Source organism: Bubalus kerabau, chromosome 2, assembly GCF_029407905.1.
Source record: "Bubalus kerabau isolate K-KA32 ecotype Philippines breed swamp buffalo chromosome 2, PCC_UOA_SB_1v2, whole genome shotgun sequence".
Lineage (NCBI taxonomy): Eukaryota > Metazoa > Chordata > Mammalia > Artiodactyla > Bovidae > Bubalus > Bubalus kerabau.
Genome location: NC_073625.1, coordinates 195,825,297 through 195,848,612, shown reverse-complemented (window position 1 = coordinate 195,848,612; position 23,316 = coordinate 195,825,297). Strand labels below are relative to the sequence as shown.

The 23,316-nt window shown below is 44.1% G+C and overlaps 1 protein-coding gene across 1 annotated transcript in view; it reads left to right on the top strand.

The window, feature by feature from the left end:
• Nucleotides 1-16,835: 16,835 nt before the first annotated feature.
• Nucleotides 16,836-23,316, top strand: part of VPS26C (VPS26 endosomal protein sorting factor C) — a 32,671-nt gene continuing 26,190 nt past the window's right edge. The window contains exon 1 of the mRNA XM_055569938.1: nt 16,836-16,989. Within this exon, the coding sequence (XP_055425913.1) occupies nt 16,933-16,989 (57 nt within the window). The 5' untranslated portion in view covers nt 16,836-16,932. The remainder of the gene's footprint in view (nt 16,990-23,316) is intronic.

Sequence of the window (23,316 nt, the reverse complement as noted above, 5' to 3'; positions counted from 1 at the left end):
TGGTTTTGTTGTTGTTCAATTGCTTAGTTGTGTCCCACTCTTTGTGACCCCATGGACTGCAGCACACCATGCCTCCCTGTCCTTCACTATCTCCCAGAGTTGGCTCAAACTCATGTCCATTGAGTCGGTGATGCCATCCAACCATCTCATCCTCGGTTGCCCCCTTCTTCTCCTGCCCTCAGTCTTTCCCAGCATCAGGGGCTTTTCCAATGTGTTTGCTGTTTGCATCAGGTGGCCAACGTATTGGAGTTTCAGCTTCAGCATCAGGCCTTCCAATGAATATTCAGGGTTGATTTCCTTTAGGATGGACCAGTTGGATCTCCTGGTTGTCCAGGGTTTGATTTGGTTTGGTTTGGTTTTAGTTTCTGCATTACTCTAGAGACAGAAATCTTTTGCTTCACCAGAATACAAGTCTCTTTGCAATGAGAAGAGCACAAGTTAAGTGGATCCAGTTGTTTTCTGAGGATACATCTAAACACGTTTGCAGCTTAGGAGATCTTTCATCTTAACCTTGATGATACAAAACTTCTGTAACCATCACAGAGGACACACTGAATATTGAGAACAACTTGGGTGCTCATTATGCCTTTGCTGCTAACTAGCAAGGTGACCTTTGGCACCTACTTCGATGTCCCTAGGGCCTAGGCTATTTCATCTGGAGGAAAAGCATGTCAATAAGACTTTAGGTTCTTTTTAGCAAGAGGCTTTTTTTACTGAGGACACAAACTGCTGTCTGCTGCTGCTGCTAAGTCACTTCAGTCGTGTCCAACTCTGTGCGACCCCAGAGATGGCAGCCCACCAGGCTCCCCTATCCCTGGGATTCTCCAGGCAAGAACACTGGATTGGGTTGCCATTTCCTTTTCCAATGCATTAAAGTGAAAAGTGAAACTGAAGTCGCTCAGTTGTGTCCGACCCTCAGCGACCCCATGGACTGCAGCCTACCAGGCTCTGCCATCCATGGGATTTTCCAAGCAAGAGTACTGGAGTGGGGTGCCATCGCCTTCTTCACAAACTGCTGTCTAGCCCCCGTGTAATAATTACTGCCAGGTAAGCTTCGTAGACCATTCAGGTATGACCTAAATCAAATCCCTTATGATTATACAGTGGAAGTGAGAAATAGATTTAAGGGCCTAGATCTGATAGAGTGCCTGATGAACTATGGAATGAGGTTCATGACATTGTACAGGAGACAGGGATCAAGATCATTCCCATAGAAAAGAAATGCAAAAAAGCAAAATGGCTGTCTGGGGAGGCCTTACAAAGAGCTGTGAAAAGTAGAGAAGCGAAAAGCAAAGGAACAAAGAAAAGATATAAGCATCTGAATGCAGAGTTCCAAAGAATAGCAAGAAGAGATAAGAAAGCCTTCTTCAGTGATCAGTGCAAAGAAATAGAGGAAAACAACAGAATGGGAAAGACTAGAGATCTCTTCAAGAAAATCAGAGATACCAAGGGAACATTTCATACAAAGATGGGCTCGATAAAGGACAGAAATGGTATGGACCTAAGAGAAGCAGAAGATATTAAGAAGAGATGGCAAGAATACACAGAAGAACTGTACAAAAAAGATCTTCATGACCCAGATAATCACGATGGTGTGATCACTCACCTCAAGCCAGACACCCTGGAATGTGAAGTCAAGTGGGCCTTAGAAAGCATCAATACGAACAAAGCTAGTGGAGGTGATGGAATTCCAGTTGAGCTATTTCAAATCCTGAAAGATGATGCTGTGAAGGTGCTGCACTCAATATGACAGCAAATTTGGAAAACTCAGCAGCGGCCACAGGACTGGAAAAGGTCAGTTTTCATTCCAATCCCAAAGAAAGGCAATGCCAAAGAATGCTCAAACTACCACACAATTGCACTCATCTCACACGCTAGTAAAGTAATGCTCAAAATTCTCCAAGCCAGGCTTCAGCAATATGTGAACTGTGAACTTCCTGATGTTTAAGCTGGTTTTAGAAACGGCAGAGGAACCAGAGATCAAATTGCCAACATCCGCTGGATCATGGAAAAAGCAAGAGAATTCCAGAAAAGCATCTATTTCTGCTTTATTGACTATGCCAAAGCCTTTGACTGTGTGGATCACAATAAACTGTGGAAAATTCTGAAACAGATAGGAATACCAGACCACCTGATCTGCCTCTTGAGAAACCTGTATGCAGGTCAGGAAGCAACAGTTAGAACTGGACATGGAACAACAGACTGGTTCCAAATAGGAAAAGGAGCACATCAAGGCTGTATATTGTCACCCTGTTTATTTAACTTACATGCAGAGTACATCATGAGAAACGCTGGACTGGAAGAAACACAAGCTGGAATCAAGATTGCCGGGAGAAATACCAATAACCTCAGATATGCAGATGACACCACCCTTATGGCAGAAAGTGAAGAGGAACTAAAGAGCCTCCTGATGAAAATAAAAGAGGAGAGTGAAAAAGTTGGCTTAAAGCTCAACATTCAGAAAACGAAGATCATGGCATCTGGTCCCATCACTTCATGGCAAATAGATGGGGAAACAGTGGAAACAGTGTCAGACTTTATTTTTTTGGGCTTCCAAATCACTGCAGATGGTGACTGCAGCCATGAAATTAAAAGACGCTTACTCCTTGGAAGGAAAGTTATGACCAACCTAGACAGCATATTCAAAAGCAGAGACATTACTTTGCCAACAAAGGTCCATCTAGTCAAGGCTATGGTTTTTCCTGTGGTCATGTATGGATGTGAGAGTTGGACTGTGAAGAAGGCTGAGCGCCGAAGAATTGATGCTTTTGAACTGTAGTGTTAAAGAAGACCCTTGAGAGTCCCTTGGACTGCAAGGAGATCCAACTAGTCCATTCTCAAGGAGATCAGCCCTGGGATTTCTTTGGAGGGAATGATGCTGAAGCTGAAACTCCAGTACTTTGGCCACCTCATGCGAAGAGTTGACTCATTGGAAAAGACTCTGATGCTGGGAGGGATTGGGGGCAGGAGGAGAAGGGGACGACACAGGATGAGATGGCTGGATGGCATCACTGACTCGATGGACGTGAGTCTGAGTGAACTCTGGGAGTTGGTGATGGACAGGGAGGCCTGGCGTGCTGTGATTCACGGGGTCGCAAAGAGTCGGACACGACTGAGCGACTGAACTAACTAACTAACTAACTGAGCTTCGTAGGTGGGCTTCCCTGGCGGGCTATGGTCCATGAGGTCACAAACAGTCAGACATGACCTAGTGACTACACAGCAACAATAGCCTTTGTGACTCAGCTGGTAAAGAATCCGCCTGCAGTGAGGGAGACCTGGGTTCCATCCCTATGTTGGGAAGATCCCCTGAAAAGGGGAAAGGTTAACTACTTCAGTATTCTGTCCTGGAGAAGTCCATGGACTATACAGTCCATGGGGTCACAAAGAGTCGGACATGACTGAGTGATTTTCACTTTGACTTTAAGGCTTTATGACTTTTCCATTCTTCGGGTGTTATACATCTTTTCTTTCCATCAGTTAGTAATGGAGCAAAGTAAGAAACACATTGATATGATTGAAGTCCCAAATACTGACTTTGATGGGGCATTAATGAGAAAATTAACTTTCATATTTCATGGTTTAGTCGCTCAGTCGTCCAACTCTTCATGACCCTGTGGATTGTAGCCCACCAGGCTGCTCTGTCCATGGGGATTCTCCAGACAAGAATACTGAAGTGGGTTGTCATGCCCTCCTTCAGAAGATCTTCCCAACCCAGGGATTGTACCCATGTCTCCTACATTGCAGGCAGATTCTTTATGGCTGAGCCACCGGGGAAGTCACTAGACATACATATATCCCTTTCTACCATGAAAATGAGAAAATCAAGTCATCAACGCAGGCAAATTAGAAGTAAGACTTCAGGGTTTCAGTGTCATTTCTTCCATTCTCTGCCAACCTTTCATTTCTAGACTGGTAGACCATGAAGAGGGTAACAGATTGTACTATGTCTCAGTGCCTTGCTGTTCTTAAATAAAGGAAAGATAAAATCCCTGTCTTCATAATGTAAAAAGTAGTATTTGTTCATCCTAGTGATAAACTTCTTAGATAACTACAAAAGCTGGGATGAAGTCTTTATGAAGAACTGCTGCTTGGTCACTTCAGTCGTGTCCGACTCTGTGCGACCCCATAGACGGCAGCCCACCAGGCTCCCCCGTCCCTGGGATTCTCCAGGCAAGAACACTGGAGTGGGTTGCCATTTCCTTTTCCAATGCATTAAAGTGAAAAGTGAAAGTGAAGTCGCTCAGTCGTGTCCGACCCTCAGCGAACCCATGGACTGCAGCCTACCAGGCTTCTCCGTCCATGGGATTTTCCAGGCAGAAGTACTGGAGTGGGGTGCCATTGCCTTCTCCGTTATGAAGAACAAACCATGATAAAACACCAAAATCATAAAAATTTTAAAAATTCTCTTCAATTTGATACCTTGAGGACAGGCGAAATGATGGGCTTAGTTGGGAAGGGGACGCCCTTACACTGAGGCTTACCTCTCGACTGGCTCTCACTCTCAGGCAGAAAAATTAAAATATGAGGCCATTTGCAAAACTTGGAGACTTAAGTACAACCATCATGCGGGGCTGCCTTTGCCTGGGGTACGGAAGCAGACCCCAGATTATCAGTTCATCAGAGAGGGCTGTGTTGGCACCACAGTATTCCCTGTCTACAAAGTGGTTGGCTTCCCCACACCACCCCCAGTTCACCTCTCCCTTGGGCTTTGCAGGAAGTAAAAGGAAGCAGCCCAAGGTGCTCCAAATTCTGAATTTTTAAGCCATTTTTCCTAACACTCAGCCTTGGTCAGCAGGCAGTATGCCTTCTAAGGTAATACTGGGGACTTCCCTGGTGGTTCAGTGGTTGGGAAGGTACCTTGTAGCATGGGGGCATGGGTTTGATCTCTGCTGGAGGAACTGGAATCCCACATGCCTTAGAGCAGCTGGGTCTCCATGCCTCAGTTTACTGAGCGCATGCATCATACAGCTAGAGAGCCTGTGCTGCAGCAAAGATTCAACACTGCCAAACGAATAAATATTTTAAAAAAATAAGTAAAGGTAATACTGGGAACATGCAACCAGATGTCTGGTTGCCATGTACTAAGAGCTGTCGTTTTTCCTACCTGCAGTGACTGAGTCCTCACCGTTCCATTGCTACCTCAGAGCCGCAGCTGAGCTTCCTTGGGTCCTGTCACCCGTATCTTTCTTCCAGGTACCCAACTCTGTATTAGGTATGACCAGAGTCAGCTGCCAGTGCCAGAAAGCACAAAATAACAGGCACTTCAGCCATCGTATTGGGCTCAGTTGGTAAAGAACTCACCTGCCAATGCAGGAGAGAAGGGTTTGATCCCAGGGTTGGGAAGATCCCCTGGAGAAGGAAATGGCAAGCCACTCCAGTATTCTGGCCTGGAGAATCCCACAGAGGAGCCTGGTGGGCTACAGTTCATGGGGTGGCAAAGAGTCAGACACCACTGAGCGACTGAAAAACAACAAAGCAAGTGTATTATTTTTTCGTGGCTGCTGTAACAAATTACTACAATCTTAGTGGCTTAAAACAACACACATTCACTCCATTATACGGTTCCAGAGCTTTGAGTCTGAAACGAGAATTCTGCAACTAAAATCCAAGTTCATGAGCTCTTTCTGGAGGCTCCAGGGGAGAGCCTGTTTCCTTACCTTGTCCAGTTTCTATGGACATTTCTAGAGCCTATATTCTTTGGTTTATGGCTCTTCTTTTCATTTTCAAGATGCATCTCTCCAACCTTAGCTGCTTCCATCAGTGCACCCCATTTTCCAGTATCTGAGGTTCCTACCTCTCTCTTCTAAGGACCCTTCTAATTACCTTGAGCCCACCTGGAAATCCAGGCTAATCTCCCTGCTTCAAGATCCTTGACTTCATCACAGCTGCAAAGTCTCTCTGTCAGGTAACACATTCTTCTAGACTTTCTGCATGTTTTTTATTTAATTTGGAGACATATGTTGCATGTATCTTGTTTGTTTGCCTGTTTCTCACAGCTGCAATCATATTACAGATAAAATTCTGAATTCTTAAATTTTCATTTTAGCACAACCATTTTTCTATGTTAACATATGATCTGCGTAACCATATTATTTAGCTTCTGACATCAATTTCTGGAAACATAATTTATATAAAATAAAACGTATCCACCATGCATATGGAAGTCTGGCGTGCTGCAGTCCATGGGGTTGCAAAGAGTGGACACAACTGGGTGACTGAGCAACAGCCATACACAGTTTGATGAGCTTTAGCATGAATAACCTGTTGCGGCCATCTCCCGCTCAAGATAAAGATTATTTCCTTCATCTTAAAAAGCCCCTCCTACCTGTAGCCTGTCCCCCGACCGCCTCACAGGTATCCACTGATCCGTTTTATGTCTCCACTGACTGGTTTTTGCCAGTAAGCTTGCAGCTTACATTAAGTATGCAGTCTTCGAGTTGGCTTCTTCTGCTCAGCGCGTCTTAAGATTCGTCCTCGCTGTCCCATGTGTCAGTAGCTTGTTTTTTTATATTGACAAGTATTGGTCTACTGTGCTGATACACTATTTGTGTGTCCACTCATCACTTGATGAAAATTTCAGTCGCTTCCAATTTTTGTCTGTTATGAATAATGTTACTATGAACACGCAAGTACAAGTCTTTGTGTAGACATACGTTTTTTTCATTTTCTTGGGTAAACACCTAGGAGTGATCATGTTAAGCCATATCACAAGTGTATGTTTAGCTTTACAAGACATTGCCAAATTGTTTTAAAACTGTTTTACAAAATGTTTGTTTCATTTTGCATTCCCATCAGCAAGTGAAGGTCCCAGTTCCTCCACAATCTCACCCACACTTGGTACAGACAAACTTTCATTTTAGCCATGCTTATGGCACGTAGTGGAGAAGGCAAATGGCACCCCACTCCAGTACTCTTGCCTGGAAAATCCCAGGGGCGGAGGAGCCTGATAGGAGCCTGTCCATGGGGTCACAAAGAGTTGGACACAACTGAGCAACTTCACTCTCACTCTTCACTTTCATACATTGGAGAAGGAAATGGCAACCCACTCCAGTGTTCTTGTCTGGAGAATCCCAGGGATGGGGGAGCCTGGTGGGCTGCCGTCTATGGGGTCGCACAGAGTCGGACATGACTGAAGCGACTTAGCAGCATGGCACGTAGTATACGTTGGCATGATTTTTTTTTTTTTTTGGTCATGCTATACAACCTGTGGGATCTTAGTTCCCTGACCAGGGACGGAACCGATGCCCGGTGAATTGGAAGCATGGAGTCTTAACTCCTGGACCACCAGGGAAGTCCTTGTTGGCGTGATTTTAATTAGCATTTCCCTAACAGTTAAAGATGCTAATCATCTTTGAGTGTGCTTATCAGCTATTCGTATTTTCTCTCTTGTGACGGGCCTACTGAAATTTCCTGACCATTTATTAATATGGTTGTTTGTTAAGCAATACAAATCCTCCAACTTCGTTCTTCTTTTTCAAAATTATGTTGGCTACTTTGGGTTCTTTGTGTTATCATATAAATTTTTCAATTAGTTTGTCCATTTTTATCAAAAAGGCTACTGAGGTTGCTGAAGGGGGTTGCATCGAGTAGAAGAATGGACCTCTTGATAATATTTAGTCTTGTACTCCAAAAACACGGAAAATTTCTCCATCAATTTGGTTATTCTATTACTTTTGATAGCTTACAGTGAAAGATGTCGGATTTGTGATCTCCAAAGAAGAAGATTGAGCTTTGGGACCAGGGACCAGGTTTGATCACTCAAGAGCTTTTGTGTAGCAGAGTCTTATTAAAGTGAAAACGGAGAGAGAAAGCTTTTGACACAGACATCAGAAGGGAGAGTGCCCCCACTGCCTAGTCTTATCAAGGCCTTCTATACTTTTACCAGACCCATGCCCCGACATGCATCTTAAATTAATAAGATTAGAACCAACAATAGAAAGGTTTTACCAGACCCACTCCCACAACAAAGCCTGGAGATAACAAGATTAGTCAGAAGGTTCTTGTTAAGGAGAAACATGTCCTCCGACAAGATACATTATTATATTAAGTCAAAGCAATGTAGAAAAAAACTGTCCTTTTCTCCTCCTTGGGGACCCCAGACTTCTTCTCAACCTACCTAGGAATTGACTCACTTTCAGCATGACCATGTTTTAATTTCTCTGATTTGAAGGTATAGTTTGCCAAACCATGCTTGTTTTGTGAATTGTTTCCAATTTTTTCATTACTAATGACTTGCTGTAAATATTATGACATGAAAGATTTCTTTCAATTTTAGGATTTATTTTCTTTAGACGGGTCTATAGCAGTCAAATTACTAGGTTAAAGTATATTAAGATTTAAAAAACCTTGGTATCTACTGCCAATATCTTTTTTTGTACTTGTGTTGTACCATTCACATTGCTATCATAAATAAATGAAGATTTTTGCTTCGCCCCTTACCTGCCGATATTGAATGTTTTTGTGTGAAATTAACCTATGAAATGGAAGATTCTTACTAGCATTTGTTCTTTTTAAATTGAAGTTAAACATTCTTGCATACGTCTGCTCACACGTAGTTTGCCCTTTTGCAAATGTTATTCACACCCTATATTTAGAGTTCTTATTGATTCGATGGTCCAAATCATAAGAATGGCCCCTGGTGACCTTAGTCTTTGTATAATCTCCTTGCTTTTCAGTGGGGTAGAAGGTAAGAATATGATAAAATATCACCCCCAGGATTATGTTGTTACATGACATGTCTGAAATAAAGAGATTTTAGTCACGTCACATAAAATAGATTGTCCAGGTGTGCCTAATTGTGTATCATAAGCCTTTTAAAAGCTGAAAAATTTCTCCAACTAGTAGGAGAAACAGAGTTCAAAGAGATTCAAAGTATGAAAAGGATTCGAAGCACTGTTGCTGGCTTTGAAGATGGAGGGGTCCCCATGCAAGGACCAGAAAGAAACCTCTATGAGCTGAGATGGTCCCTGCTTATAGTCCTACAACCACAAGGAACTGAATTGGCCAATAACCTGAATGAGCCTGGGAGTAGATGCTTCCAGAGCCTCCAGATAACAGCTCAGGCTAGCAGACACCTGAATTTCAACCTTGGGTGACTCTGAGCAGAGAGCCCACCCAGAGCTTAATGACCAGCAGAACTGTGAGCTAGTAAATGGGTATTATTTCAAGTCCCTAGATTTGTGGTAATCTGTTACATAGCTATAGAAATCTAATACATCCTTTATCATCAAGATATGATTTTTGCTTATATTTATTACATATCTTTCCCAATATGTTCTTTCCATTTTACTACGGATTTTCTCCCTTCATGTCTAGTAAAAATTTATATGTATTACATTGATTCTTTTTTCTCTTTGTGATATTCTTTTATCAATCTCCATACTTAACCTAACCATATCAAAGTTTTAAAAATTCAGTTATATTTTCTAGCTTTTGTGTGGTTTAATTATTTTTGAATTAAAATGGTTTTTTTTCTTTTCTTTTTTACTGAACTAAAATACATATCTGGTCCCATAATCAAAGTTCTATGGCATTCCATGGTACATTCAGAGAGATCTAACTTCAATCCCTGTTTTTCCCACCCTGTTCCATCTTTTCTCCTCATTGAAGTTAAACATTACTATTACTATATGCTGAAGCTGAAGCTCCAATACTTTGGCTACCTGATGCGAACAACTGACTCATTGGAAAAGACCCTGATGTTGGGAAAGATTGAAGGCAGGAGGAGAAGGGGACGACAGAGGATGAGATTGTTAGATGGCATCACTGACTTGATGGACATGAGTTTGAGCAAGCTGTGGGAGTTGGTGAGGGACAGGGAGGCCTGGTATGCTGCAGACCATGGGGTTGCAAAGAGTCAGACACGACTAAGAGACAGAACTGATTATTATATCACAAACCATCTCAAAACTTCTTGGCTTAAAATAATAACTATTTTATTATTTCTCACAGTTCTGTGGGTTGACTGAGGCTCGGCTGAGTGATTTTTCTCTGGTCTTGCTTTGTGTCTTCATATGGCTGCAGTCAGATGGCAGTTCACCTGTGGGACACTCGGGGAAACAGCAGGAAGGCTGGTCTCAGAGCCCGGGGGCTCCTTGTAGCCCCTCAACGTGGTCTCTCCACCAGGGTCCTGGGACTCCTTTTATGGTTCCTAGCGCTCCCAAAGTCCACACGCAGAAGTTGCCAGGTCTTTTAAAGCTTAGGCCCAGAATTCCCACCTCATGCTTTATTATTTATTTACAGTTAAAGCAAGTCACATGTGAGAACACCTGTAAAATACAGCCTAGGTCTGCCCTTCCCACTTGCTAATTTCTTGCCGGGATTTTGTACTCTTGCCTGGAAAATCCCATGGACGAAGGAGCCTTGTAGGTCGCAGTCCATGGGGTCGCTAAGAGTCGAACACAACTGAGTGACTTCACTTTCATGCATTGGAGAAGGAAATGGCAGCCCACTCCAGTGTTCTTGCCTGGAGAATCCCAGGGACAGAGGAACCTGGTGGGCTGCCGTCTATGGGGTCGCACAGAGTCGGACACGACTGAAGCGACTTAGCAGCAGCAGCACCAAAGCGAGTCACATGTGTGAACACCTGTAAAATACAGCCTAGGTCTGCCCTTCCCACTTGCTAATTTCTTGCCGGGATTTTTCTGGCTATTCTCTATTATTAATTATTACAAACATACTATATAATAAATCTGCCTGGCTCCAGGAATAAAGAGAAGCTGGTATTTTTATTGGCACTGCTTTAAAATTGTAAATTAAGTAGAAGAAGATTAACATTTTGGTGATGTTGAACCTTTCTATCCAAGCCCATGATAGTTTTTTTCTTCCTTCAAATCTACTGGTAAATCTTTTGCAAGATATTACTAGTTTTCCTCACATAGATTTTTCATATTTTTTAAATGTATATGCCTGACTTGTTTATCATTTTCTGAGCTCTTTAATCCTGATATGGCTTTTTGGAGAGGATGGGATATGAGGACTTATGGGGAGATAGCAAAATCTAAATAAATTTTTCTTATAAATATCAAGTCATTTAGCTTAATATCATTTACTGAATAATCCTCTGGTCTCTACAGATTTGTGATAACTCTTTTCCCATATATTAAAATATTATATACTAATAGAGTATATAATATAGTAGTATTATATACTAATATATTGGATCCATTCTGAGCTATCCCATTCAATAGATCTTAGGACAGAATGATGTGGTTTAACTCTTACAGCTTTATTATGTTTTGTGCTAAGTAGGGCTCTTTTCCCTACAATTAACTTTTTAAAATCTCTTGGCTCTATTTATTTATTTTTACTTTTTAATTAATGGCCATGTGGCATGTGGGATCTTAGTTCCCCAACCAGGGATCATACCTGAGCCTCCTGCATTGGAAGGGCAGAGTTTTAACCACTGGATTGATAGGGAAGTCCCCCTATAATTAACTTTTTAAAAAAGATAAATCATTTTTTAGTGTTCATTATTTTTTCAGAAGAATTTTAACATAGGTTCATTAAATTTCCTCATTAAAAAGTGTATTGAGGGGAATGGATTAAACCTAAAATTTAGTTTTTATAAGACTGGACACTTAAAAGTATTTAGATTTCCTATTCAGAAATACTATACATCTCTCCATTTTTCAAAATACATATATCTTAATTAAGCCTTATAGCTTCATTCATGTAACTCAAGTGTATATTACAAGTATTTTAGATTCATATTGCTATTGAGAATATAATCCCTATTTTCATTTTACTAACTGCTTATTGGTGTTAAGTAGAAATGCCTATTGATTTTTTAATATGTAGCTGTTTGAAAATTTACAGGCACAACATATAAATGGCCAGAAAAGTGACAGCCTTCATTTCTCTATAAATTAACCCAGTTTAGCTCTCTAGCAATCATTTCTACTGAGGATGGAAAAAAAACCAGTCTCACTATTCAGCTGGAACTCAGCTGACAGTGTCTTACCTTTTCCCTCCACATTCTCATCTCCCTCTTGCCTTCCTGCTGAAGTATTCTACCTGGGATGAGAGAGGCATGAGTTCAAAAACACCCTGTACCCCAAAAACCAGAAATACAGATCACTGGAACAGGAAAGAAAGTCCAGAGATAAACCCACACATCTAATCTATGACAAAGGAAACAAGAACACACAACGGAGAAAAGACAGTCTCTTCAATAAGCGCTGCAGGGAAAACTGGACAGCTACACGTAAGAGTGAAATTAGGGGCTTCCCTGGTGGCTCAGTGGTAAAGGATCTGTCTGCCAATGCAGGAGACTCGGGTTGGATCTCTGGTCTGGGAAGATCCCACATGCCACAGAGCAACTAAATCCATGCACCACCACTGCTGAGCCTGTGCTCTCGAGTCTGGAGCCCCACGACTGAGCCCGAGCACGCTAGGGCCTGTGCTCTCGAGTCTGGAGCCCCACGACTGAGCCCGAGCGCGCTCGAGCCTGTGCTCTCGAGTCTGGAGCCCCACGACTGAGCCCGAGCGCGCTCGAGCCTGTGCGCAAGAGAAGCCACTGCATTGAGAAGCACCTCATCGCACAGCACAAGGGACTAGATCCCGCCTGTCTCAACTAGAGAACAGCCCGCACAGCTACGAAGACTCAGCACAGCCAAAGTACAATAAATGTAAAAAATTTTAAGTGTTTTTTTTTTTTTAAAAAAGAGTGAAATTAGAAGACACTATACATAAAAAGAAACACAAAATGGATTAAAGACCTAAATGTATGGCTGGATACTACAAAACTTACAGAGGAAAACATGGGCAGGACACTCTTGACATTAAGTGCAGCAAGATCTTTTTTGACCCACCTTCTAAGAGTAATGAAAATAAAAACAAAAAATGAACAAATGGGACCTAATTAAACTTAAAAATCTTTTGCACAGCAAAGGCAACCATAAACAACATGAAAAGACAACTCTCAGGATGGGAGAAAATACTTGCAAATGAAGCAACTGACAAGGGATTAATCTCCAAAATATACAAACAGCTCATACAGCTCCATATTGAAAAAGCAAACAACCCAATAAAGAGTCTTAACCACTCTACCACCAGGAAAGTTCCTATGTCCCTAAATATTTTTGTGGTATATATTTTTTTTACTAAAGAACTTTCCAGGTGGTGCAGTGATAAAGAATCCACCTGCCAATGCAGGAGACGCAGGAGCCACAGGTTCAATCCTTGGATGGGGAAGATCCCCTGGAGGAGGGCATGGCAACTCACTCCAGCATTCTTGCCTGGAGGATTCCAGGGACAGAGGAGCCTGGTGGGCTACAATCCATGGGGTCACACAGTTAAAGGTAGAGCCCAATTCCCCTTCCTTCTAGTATGGGCTGGATTTAGTGACTCTCTTCTAGTGGACAGAAGAAATGTTAATAAGAGAAGTCAGGCCACACACAAGCCACTCTAGCTCCCTGCTTGCTCTCCCAGTGGGATCATCTGTTCTGGGAGAAGTTAGTTGTATGGGCTCCCTAGCCGCCTATGGAGAGTCCTACCTGAGGAGGCCTCCAGCCCACAGCCACGTGAGGGAGCCATCTTGGATCTTCCAACCTTCGTGAAGTCTTCAGGTGACTGTGGCCCTGACATCACCACTTCTACCACCTGAGACTTTGAGCCAGAACAACCTAATGAAGCTGCTCCTAAGTTCATGACCCACCTTAAATTACTAACTGTTGGGGTAATTTGTTATGTACAGTAGATATTAATACAGGGAGGTTTGGAGCTGGAACTGTCCCAAACTGGGGTGAGGGAAAGAGGTCTTCATACCCTAAATTGACTAGTCATTACATATGGGCTGTCCCTGCCACCATCCAAGGGACCACTACTTTGGGGAAAGCAGTTTTCTTCAAATGAGAGTAAGTTTTGAAGAGTGACTTAAATGAGAAATGCTGAGAGCAATATTCTAAGTCAGGGAACATGTCCTTCAGTCCTGAAAGAAGGGTCTGAACAGAGCATCACAGCGTCCACTAAAAGATGTTCAGTGAGCTCTCTCCTCTAGCCCCAGACAGGCACTAAGGTCACAGCTGAAAATAACACCTTACCCCACCTTCTAACAAAAGATGCCACAATCGGAGACAGACACGTTCCCCAGGGATTAATAAAAGTTTCAGATCTGGCCCGGCTTCCATGAAATACTTTCTCAATCCTCTCCACAGTTTATATAGGAAGGCAGGAGAAGGAATCAAAGGAGGTGGCTGGCCTTGTGCAGCACACAGAGTCTCTGGTGGGAAGTGATGTAGTGGGGGAGGCTCTAAGATAACCTCTCCTTGATACCAGTAGGGGCTACTGGCAGGAGAGGCGAGTGTTCTACTCCCTACTTGCAAACCTGTCTAGGCAGCATTCTTGATTAATTGCCTGTATTTCAAAAGGCAGGAAGATGATTGAAGGGAGATGGCAGGGTGGAAACCAGAGACCACGGGGCAGCTTCCAGTCTGGTCCTTTTGTGTGGCAAGGATGTGTGTTTCTCAAGAGTCAGGGGGACTCAGTGGCAGATAAATGGTCTCTGGCTGTCTTGCTGGACCCTCACCCAGAAGACTCATATCCTGCTGGGAGTTGGCAGTGGGGTGATGGTAAAGATCAAGCTGGAAGTAGATCTTCCATGAAATCATACAGAGGACAAGGCCCATCAGGCCTTCCCATTTCCATGAAAGAAGTTTCAACAAGGGCCAGTTATCCAGAGAAGCAGGGATCCACTAAGAAAGAATTCTAGCAATGAAAAGTTAGACATTTGCCTCAACAGAGAAGCCAGACCTTGAAGAGTCTGAGAGCCAGAACCATGACTTGTACCTTTATACCCTCAGAATCTAGGGTTCCACTCAAGCCGGGAGATTGACACTTTGACAGGGTCTGATGTTCAGTAACTGAAATCGACCAGAAGGTCACGGTGTCACCTAAGGAGTGCTTAAGAGATAGAAGAGATTCAAAAGAGCAGTGACTGGAGGAAAAAAAAAACTGTTCTTTTCGGAAACCATCACACTGAGAGCGGTTTAACAAACTGATTATACTGATAATTGCTGGAACTAGAGCACTTTTTGGCACCCCACTCCACTACTCTTGCCTGGAAAATCCCATGGTCGGAGGAGCCTGGTAGGCTGCAGTCCATAGGCTCGCTAGGAGTCGGTCATGACTGAGCAACTTCACTTTCACTTTTCACTTTCATGCATTGGAGAAGGAAATGGCAACCCACTCCAGTGTTCTTGCCTGGAGAATCCCAGGGATGGGGGAGCCTGGTGGGCTGCCGTCTATGGGGTCGCACGGAATCGGACACGACTGAAGCGACTTAGCAGCAGCAGTATTCGGTGAAGATCGTGTTCAACCGACACAGATGAGTGAAATACAGTACACTTGTCCTCTATGAACCAGAAATGTTGAGTTGCGATAAAGCAGGTTTGCTGAAGCAAACACGTCTAGAATGTGTATCCCATTGTTTTCCTGTACCGTCTACTGGGATTAACACTTTAGCATTTGGAAATGATGGGTGAGACTGGCAGAGAAGGACCCACTTCTTGAATTGCAAATAGACTAGACCGTGATTAGTAAGTCCCTAACGAATTGTTTTTAGAATTGCTGAGTTTGAGCTGCCAGGGAAGTTACCCTAGACCGCAACGGAAGCCGCGGGGGGCAGAGAGGAGCTGAAAACTGAGATCTGAATATTGGGAAATACCTGTTATCAACTTTCAAAAGCAACTGTAGCTATAGCACCATCACGGTTGTCCTAGAAAACACCTTACATTCTCATGAGAGAAGTACTCGTGAGAGTGAGTCAGGAAACCGTTTTAAAGAAAAACTCTCACATAATCCTAAAAGTAACGCACTTTAAGAAAAAAAGAAAATCGGAATCGAAGAATCTTAAAAATCAAAAAGCACTTCTTCGCTGTATTAAGTCAGGGACCAAAACAATTAAAAATATGCCTCTCTTATTGGAAAGTCCCCTGTTTAAAACCTTGACAAGGAATTTTATTTCAATAAACGTAGTCGGCTGCTCCGCCTGGAGGCAGTCCTTCCGGAAAGCGATACGTTTCTTGTGTCCAGGTGAGTGGGCTCTTGCTGAGAATATAAAGACTAGGTAGGACCCTCTCAGTTTCGAGGTTATACATTTCCACGCACCGCCGAGACGCGGGGCCTGCGATCCGCGCCTCGTCACACTCTGCGCACGAATATGAATATTCAACGCCTGGTCCCAGGGCGCGCGTCGGTGGGAGTACCCACAAGCCCCCGCGGCCCGGCGGGGCGGGGCCAGGCCGCCCGCGCTCCCTCAAGACCTAGGTGCCCGCCGGCGGGGGGTGTCGGGGAAGCCCGCCAATCAGCGCTTTGCAGGTCGGGAGCGCGGGGCTGTGGAAAGGGCAGGGAAGACCGCCTCGCCGAGGACGGACACAAGGCCTATGTCCTCAGCGCCGCTGGAAGAAAGCGGGAGGGTGGGAGGACTAGAAGCAACTAGAGGAAGGGATTAGAACAGAAGGCAGTCTCCATTATCACCTCCTTGAAGGCAACGCAATACCGTAGCGCCGCTTCGCGCCGCACAGCCTGATGGGAGCCTCAGCCTACGGGTACAGGCTGCGCCCCACCGCGGGGCACGCCGGGAGAGCCGAGTTTACTCCCTCCCCCTGGTCAACGGGCGAGAAGAGGCATTTCCGGCGTCAAGACTGGTCTTTACGGAAGGGGTGGGGTTTCCTCGTTCCCGCCCCTCACGCCCGGGGGAGGCCGGGCCAAGAGCGACAGTCCTCGACCCACGCTAAGGCCCGCGCCTGCGCCGGAAAGAAGAAGGGTTGGGGGAGGGGGAGAGTCGCACTGGCCGCGGAGGCAGGGTCACGTGACGCAGCTGCGGGCGGGGAGAAGAAGGGGCGGGGCCCCGGGCGGAGGGGCGGGCGAGCCCTCCCCGCCTTTCGATCACGCGCGGCAGGAAGTGGTGCGCGAGGCGGAGTATTCACGATGGGGACTACCCTGGACATTAAGATTAAAAGAGCGAACAAGGTTTATCACGCTGGGGTAAGTGGTGGGGTGGGTGGGCCTTCAGGTTCTGTGGTTTCCCCGGGTCTGGCACACTTCGGAGTTTCCCTGGGCGGGTGCGTCCGGGTCAGGTGGGAGCGGCCAGGTGCATCCTCCGCCAGGTGCGTCCCCCGCCAGGTGCGTCTCGCTTGCGCGGCTGGCTGCTCTGCAGCGGCGTCCGCCGGGGTTGCCGCCGCGGTTGGGGGGCGTGCAGGGCGCCTGCGCTGCAGCGCGCAATCGTCTGGCCCATTGGACGGGGCTTGAGCTGTGACTTAGCACTGCAGTCCGAGGAGCTCAACCATCAGACTCTCCTTTTCTCGCTTGTAAGAGGAATGCAAAGGTCTAGGGCCAGAAAGGCAGCTGTAACCTTGGAAGCAGAAATACACTCTGTAGGCCGTACAAAAGTTACTCGTTTTTCTGGTTTTGGGGACGGAAGGAATTACATATTAAAATGCAAATTAAAAAAAATCTTAACGGTGCCATGAACAAGTTTTGTGCCATAGCCTCTTAATCTCCTCGGGCGCCAGTTTCCTTATTTGCCAAAGGAGAATGCAAGGTTTTTCTCCCTCTAACTCGGGCAATCTCAACCCTTACTGTAACTAAATTAGAATCCATCGCCTTGGGAATATACGCCGACCGGGGTTTAATACCTAGAGACCCCTGTGATTCTGGCCCCTGTGCAGCCGGGTTGAAATCGCAGCCAACTCTCTTGAGTATGTGGAATAAAATTGAGAGGAGTGGTTGGTCACGTGAATGCAGCAAGGGCTCAAAAGGGATGCTTAAAGCCTTTGGGGGCAAGTCCATTGAGGAAACTTCATGTTTACACAGATGCAAGATAATTTAGTCATCTCCAGATTATTAATTACAGAGGGAAGAAGCTACGTTTATAGTGCAGGAATCTGATAGTCCCTGTCCTAACCAAGACCTGCGGTGAACCACCTTCCCGCCACAGTTGACGCGTTCTGGCACAACAATAGAGGATTCTGGTAGGGAGAACTGAAGACACGACCCAGCTGTGTGGTGTTCCTGCCGAAAATGCCTAACTGCACTTAGTTCACGGGAAACAGGCGTGTTCACAATTGAGAAACATTCTGTCCATTTATTGGCCTGGATTCTTCAAATGTGTCAGTGTCATTAAAAGGACAGGACTTTTTTTTTAAGATTCAAGAGATGACAGGGATATAACAACCAAATACGATACCTAATTTTTGATACATTTGAATATGGGGTATATGTTAAATAAGAGCTTTAAATTCCCCCAGTCTAATGTTCATATTTCGGTTATGTGGGCAACTGCTCTACCTGCTGAAGTATTGAGGAGTGAAGTGTAATAATAACTAAATTTTAAATGGCCTGGTCATAAATTGTGTGTGTGTGTGTGCACGCACGGGCACGTGCATGTGGGGAGAAAGAAAGCAACAGAGAAAGAAAGCCAACATACTAACAGTTGCTGACCCTGCTTAAAAGCCTTATGGGTCTAATTTGATGTCTTAAAAAAAAGTTTTATTGAGATCTAATACCATAAAATTCACTCTTTTCAAGTGTATAATTCAGTGGTTTTAATATACTCAAGAGTTGTGCAACCATCACACCCGTCTAATCTTAGAACATTTTTATCACCCTCTCCCCAGAAGAAACACTGCACCCAAAATCCATCATTCCTCATTCCCTCTCCCTCTTAGACCCAGGCAATCACAGACCTGTTTTCTGTCTCAGTGGATTTGCCTAATTAGAACATGCTCATGTATATAGGATTGTACAGTCTGTGGTCTTTTGTGACTGACTTCTTTCACTTATGCATGAACTTTGAACACATTATGCTGTTGTAGCCGATATCAGTTCCTCATTTGTTTTCATGGCTCAGTAGTATTCTGTTGTGTGGATACGTCACATTTTATTTATCCATTCATCTGTTGATGGACATTTGGGTTGTTCTCACTTTGACTATTATGATTAATGCTACTTTGAACAGCATTAATCTGATACAGGCTTTTGTGTGAACATACGTTCCATTTCTCTTGGATATATACCTCAGAGTGGATTTGCTGGGTAATATGCTAACTTTGGCTCAGTGGTAAAGAACCCACCCATCGGTGCAAGAGATGTGGGTTCACTCTCTGGGTCAGGAAGATCCCTGGGGAAGGAAATGACAACCCACTCCAGTCTTCTTGCCTGGAAAATCTCATGGACAGAGGAGCCTGGAGGGCTGCAGTTCATGGGGTCGCAGAGGTTTGGGCGTGACTTAGTGACTCAACAATGCAAACTTTGTATTAGGTATTTAAGGGCCTTTCAAACAGTTTTCTGAAGCACCTGCAGTTTTACATTCTTACCGTTAGCCTGTGAGGGTTTCAGTTTTCTTGGTACTTTGTTTTCTCTTAACTTTTCTGTAGCTTGGAAAATACCAAAAGTAAGAATTGGGAAGACTTCCCTGGTGGTCCAACTGTTAAGATTCTGTGCTTCCACTGCAGGGGTCAAAGGTTCAATCCCTGGTCAGGGAACTAAGATCCCGCATGCTGTACACAGCAGCCAAAAGGTAAAAAAATGAATTTAAAAAAAGGTGGGGAGGCAGGGACAGGCAATATGTACATTTAGTTTTAGTACTTATTATTTTCATTCAAAAGGTAACACATTTTATTCCGAGATGGTACAGCAGCTGGGATGTTTTCTGTGTTTTAAAGTATGGTAGAAGTAGCAAAAGTTCAGTTCAGTCACTCAGTTCTGTCTGACTCTTTGCGACCCCATGAATCGCAGCACGCCAGGCCTCCCTGTCCATCACCAACTCCTGGAGTTTACTCAAACCCATGTCCATGGTGTCGATGATGCCATCCAACCATCTCCTCCTCTGTTGTCCCCTTCTCCTCCCGCCTTCAGTCTTGGCATCCGGGTCTTTTCCAAGGACTCAGTTCTTCATATCAGGTGGCCAAAGTACTGGAGTTTCATCTTCATCATCAGTCCTTCCTATAGATGGTGTATGCATTACTAATACCAGACATCAAAAATCAAGAGATGCTGTGAAACGGAAATTCCTCGGAATGTGGGCACCCGAGTCTGTTTCTGTGCTTTTCAGGCTCTTAGTTACTATGGAAGCATGTGAGAATGGTTTTGGTTCTGTGGACACCAAGAGCCTAAGTTATACTGGGGTTTTAAAATTGTCATTTAGGTGGTTTTCCTCGAAAAGGATGCTCATTCAAGGTGGTGGTGTTTGGTTTTTTCTCCCTCCACAAATCACAATTGAATCATTTTAAAAATATATATATATATATAAACACAGGATTTTACAGAAGGCTGGGAAGTGAAAAGTCGGGTTCCTCCTCTTTCTGGCCCTTTTTCTGTCCTTGGAGGAATCCGTTGACTGTGTGTGTGTTTGTGCCAGGCATTTCCCGTGAGCAGTAGTGGCACGTGTACGCAGACACGCATGCAGATGCAAAACTTAATCTTTTTGCTGAACCGTGTACCCTGGCTGTGCACGCCTTTCCATATCATCACATCGTCATCAGTTCATTCTTTTTAGACTGTTAACTTAAAGCAGATTTATTCAACCCGTGTCTGTGGATCTCCTGATAGATGTAAACACACCGTCGCTTGTGCTCCGGGGGTGTCTGTCTGTGGTAAGGGAGCGCAGAGGGAGGCGTAGTTGTTTGTGGGGGGTTGGGGGCGGGGGGGAGGGCCCTTCTGGAGCTTCATTGAGATGGTGAGGCTCCAACCTAGTGTTGAAAGCTAAGTGCTGGGCCGGGGTCTCCCTCCGCCCCCCCACCCCCCCATCCCTATTTGTTTCCAGCAGAAGAAAGACAACAGAAGCAAAGAGAGCAGGACCTGGGGGACACTGGCAGAGCCATGCAAGTCCACACACTGGCTTCTCTCATTCTTATTTCCCCACCTTCTACAGCTGCTCATCCTCATCTCATTTGTCTGTGACTTTTTAAAGAGACTTTGCTACCTTGTCTTTCGGGAATATTTGTTTTCTTTTCCTTGGGTTTATTCCCCTCTTCTCATATTTATTGTTTGTTCGTTTTCATATTTTAACTTCATAAATCGGCTGTTTGGCTTACTAAATTGTGGCCGTTTTAAAAAGAGCAGGCCTTTTTTTCCCTAAGTGCAACTTCTCCAGGTCTTAATTCTCATCTGGAGGATGAGTCTGAGCTTGCTCAGAGACTTTGTCGTGAGAATTAAAAGAGGTAATGTTTGACGATATTTACTATAGGTTCAGACCCAAGTGAAGTGAAAGTTGCTAAGTCGTGTCCAACTCTTTGTGACCCCATAGACTATACAGTCCATGGAATTCTCCAGACCAGGATACTGGAGTGGGTAGCCTTTTGCTTCTCCAGGGGATCTTCCCAACCCAGGAATTGAACCCAGGCCTCCTGCATTGCAGACAGATTCTTTCCCAGCTGAGCTGTGAGGGAGGGGTCAGACGGTAGGTGGTGGAAGCACCATGCTTTTCCATGACTTCACAGTCGCTGATGTAAGTCACACTGGTCGTGCACCTCACAAATGGCACGGTCCATGCTTGTCAGGTGCTGTAGTGATTGCTGGATGTGTCCCCACTGCAAACTGGGTGTGACTTTGGCATCCCCATGTATTTCTTTGCTCAGTGCGGTAGGTGTGTTCTTGCACCAAAAGTTTGACTCAAATGCATTGTACATTACACTGTATTTTCAGTGTTCTAGAGCTTATTGGTTCAAAAAATGCTGCAGTAAATATTTTTGTAATGTAAATATGGTTCATTTGTTTTTATAAATTGGAAATGTTTTACATTCTGAAATCCTGGCCCACATACTCATGAAAACGACACTGTTCAATATTACAGTTGTGAAAAACATCAATGGGAGATTTACTGCCCAGCATAGCCAGGTTGCGGTGATGAGCAATTTGTGCACAGTGGGCTGATTACTGTTACTACAAGAACATCTAGGTTTGCATTTTGTCTTACTGGCTTTCGTGTAATTTCTTGTTTAAAAAAAAAAAACGATTAAAGAGGAAAAATCCTTATTATGCCAGTTCATTATTTTGAAGAAAAACTGCAAAGCTAGGATGTTGTGGAAAAAGCCTCAGTATTCTGCTGGATTCTTGATACATTAATGATCAGTTTTAGTGAATGCTGGTGCAGATCCTTGGGGTAGGACTTTGACCTAGGAGGAATCTCAGGATAATTTTGAGGGAGGTGTGAACCCTTTAAGGAACGCAGTTATCCAAACCTCAAGTGAGTCTTTTTTCTCACTAATTATCTAATATTCCCGAAAAGGCTTGTCTTCTCAATCATATCCCAGCCCTTACATGATGCATGAGAAGTATTTCAGAGTTGCCCAAGGCTGTTTGAACCCTGGGACGCAGTGAGAGTGTTCATTAGTGGCCCGTTTGGTGTTATTTGCAGCAAATTCTGTCCTGGCCCGAGGATTACTGATCAAGTTCCCTAACTTCAGATTATACTACAGAGCTCCAGAACAGTGTGGTACCGGCCCAAAAACAGAAACACAAATCAATGGACAGGATAGAACGCCCAGAAATAAACCCACACACATATGGCCAATTAATCTATGACAAAGAAGGCAAGAATATTCAATGGAGAAAATGCAGTCTCTTTGATAAGTGGTGCTGGGAAAACTGGACTGCTACATGTAAAAGAATGAAATTAGAACATTCTCTAATATGATACCCAAAAATAAACTCGAAATGGATTAAAACCTCAATGTTAGATGGATACTATAAAACTCCTAGAGGAAAACATAGGCGTAACACTCCTTGACATAAATCTCTACAATATCTTTTTGGATCTATCTCCTAGAGTAATGGAAATAAAAACAAAAATAAACAAATGGGACCTAATTAAAAGCTTTTGCATAGCAAAGAAAACCGTTTACAAAAAAAACACAAAAAACCTACAGAATGGGAGAAAATATTTGCAAATGATGTGAATAACAAGAGATTCATCTCCAAAATATACAAACTGTCTCATAGAGCTCAGTGTCAAAAAACAACCCAACCAGAAAATGGGCAGAAGATCTATATAGACATTTCTCCTCAAAAGGCACGTGAAAAGATGGTCAGCATTGCTAATTATTAGAAAAATGTGAATGAAAACGACAGTGAAATTCCATCTCACACCAGTTGGAATGGCCATCCTCAAAAAGTCTACAAGTAGCACACCTGGAGAGGGTGAGGAAAGAAGGGAACCCTCCTGCACCATGGGTGGGATTGTAAACTGGTGCAGCCATGATGGAGAAGAGCATGGAGGGTCCTCAGAAAACTAAAGATAGAGCTGTTCTATGATCGAGCAGTCCCACTCCTGACCGTATATCCAGAGAAAACCATAATTTGAAAAGATGCATG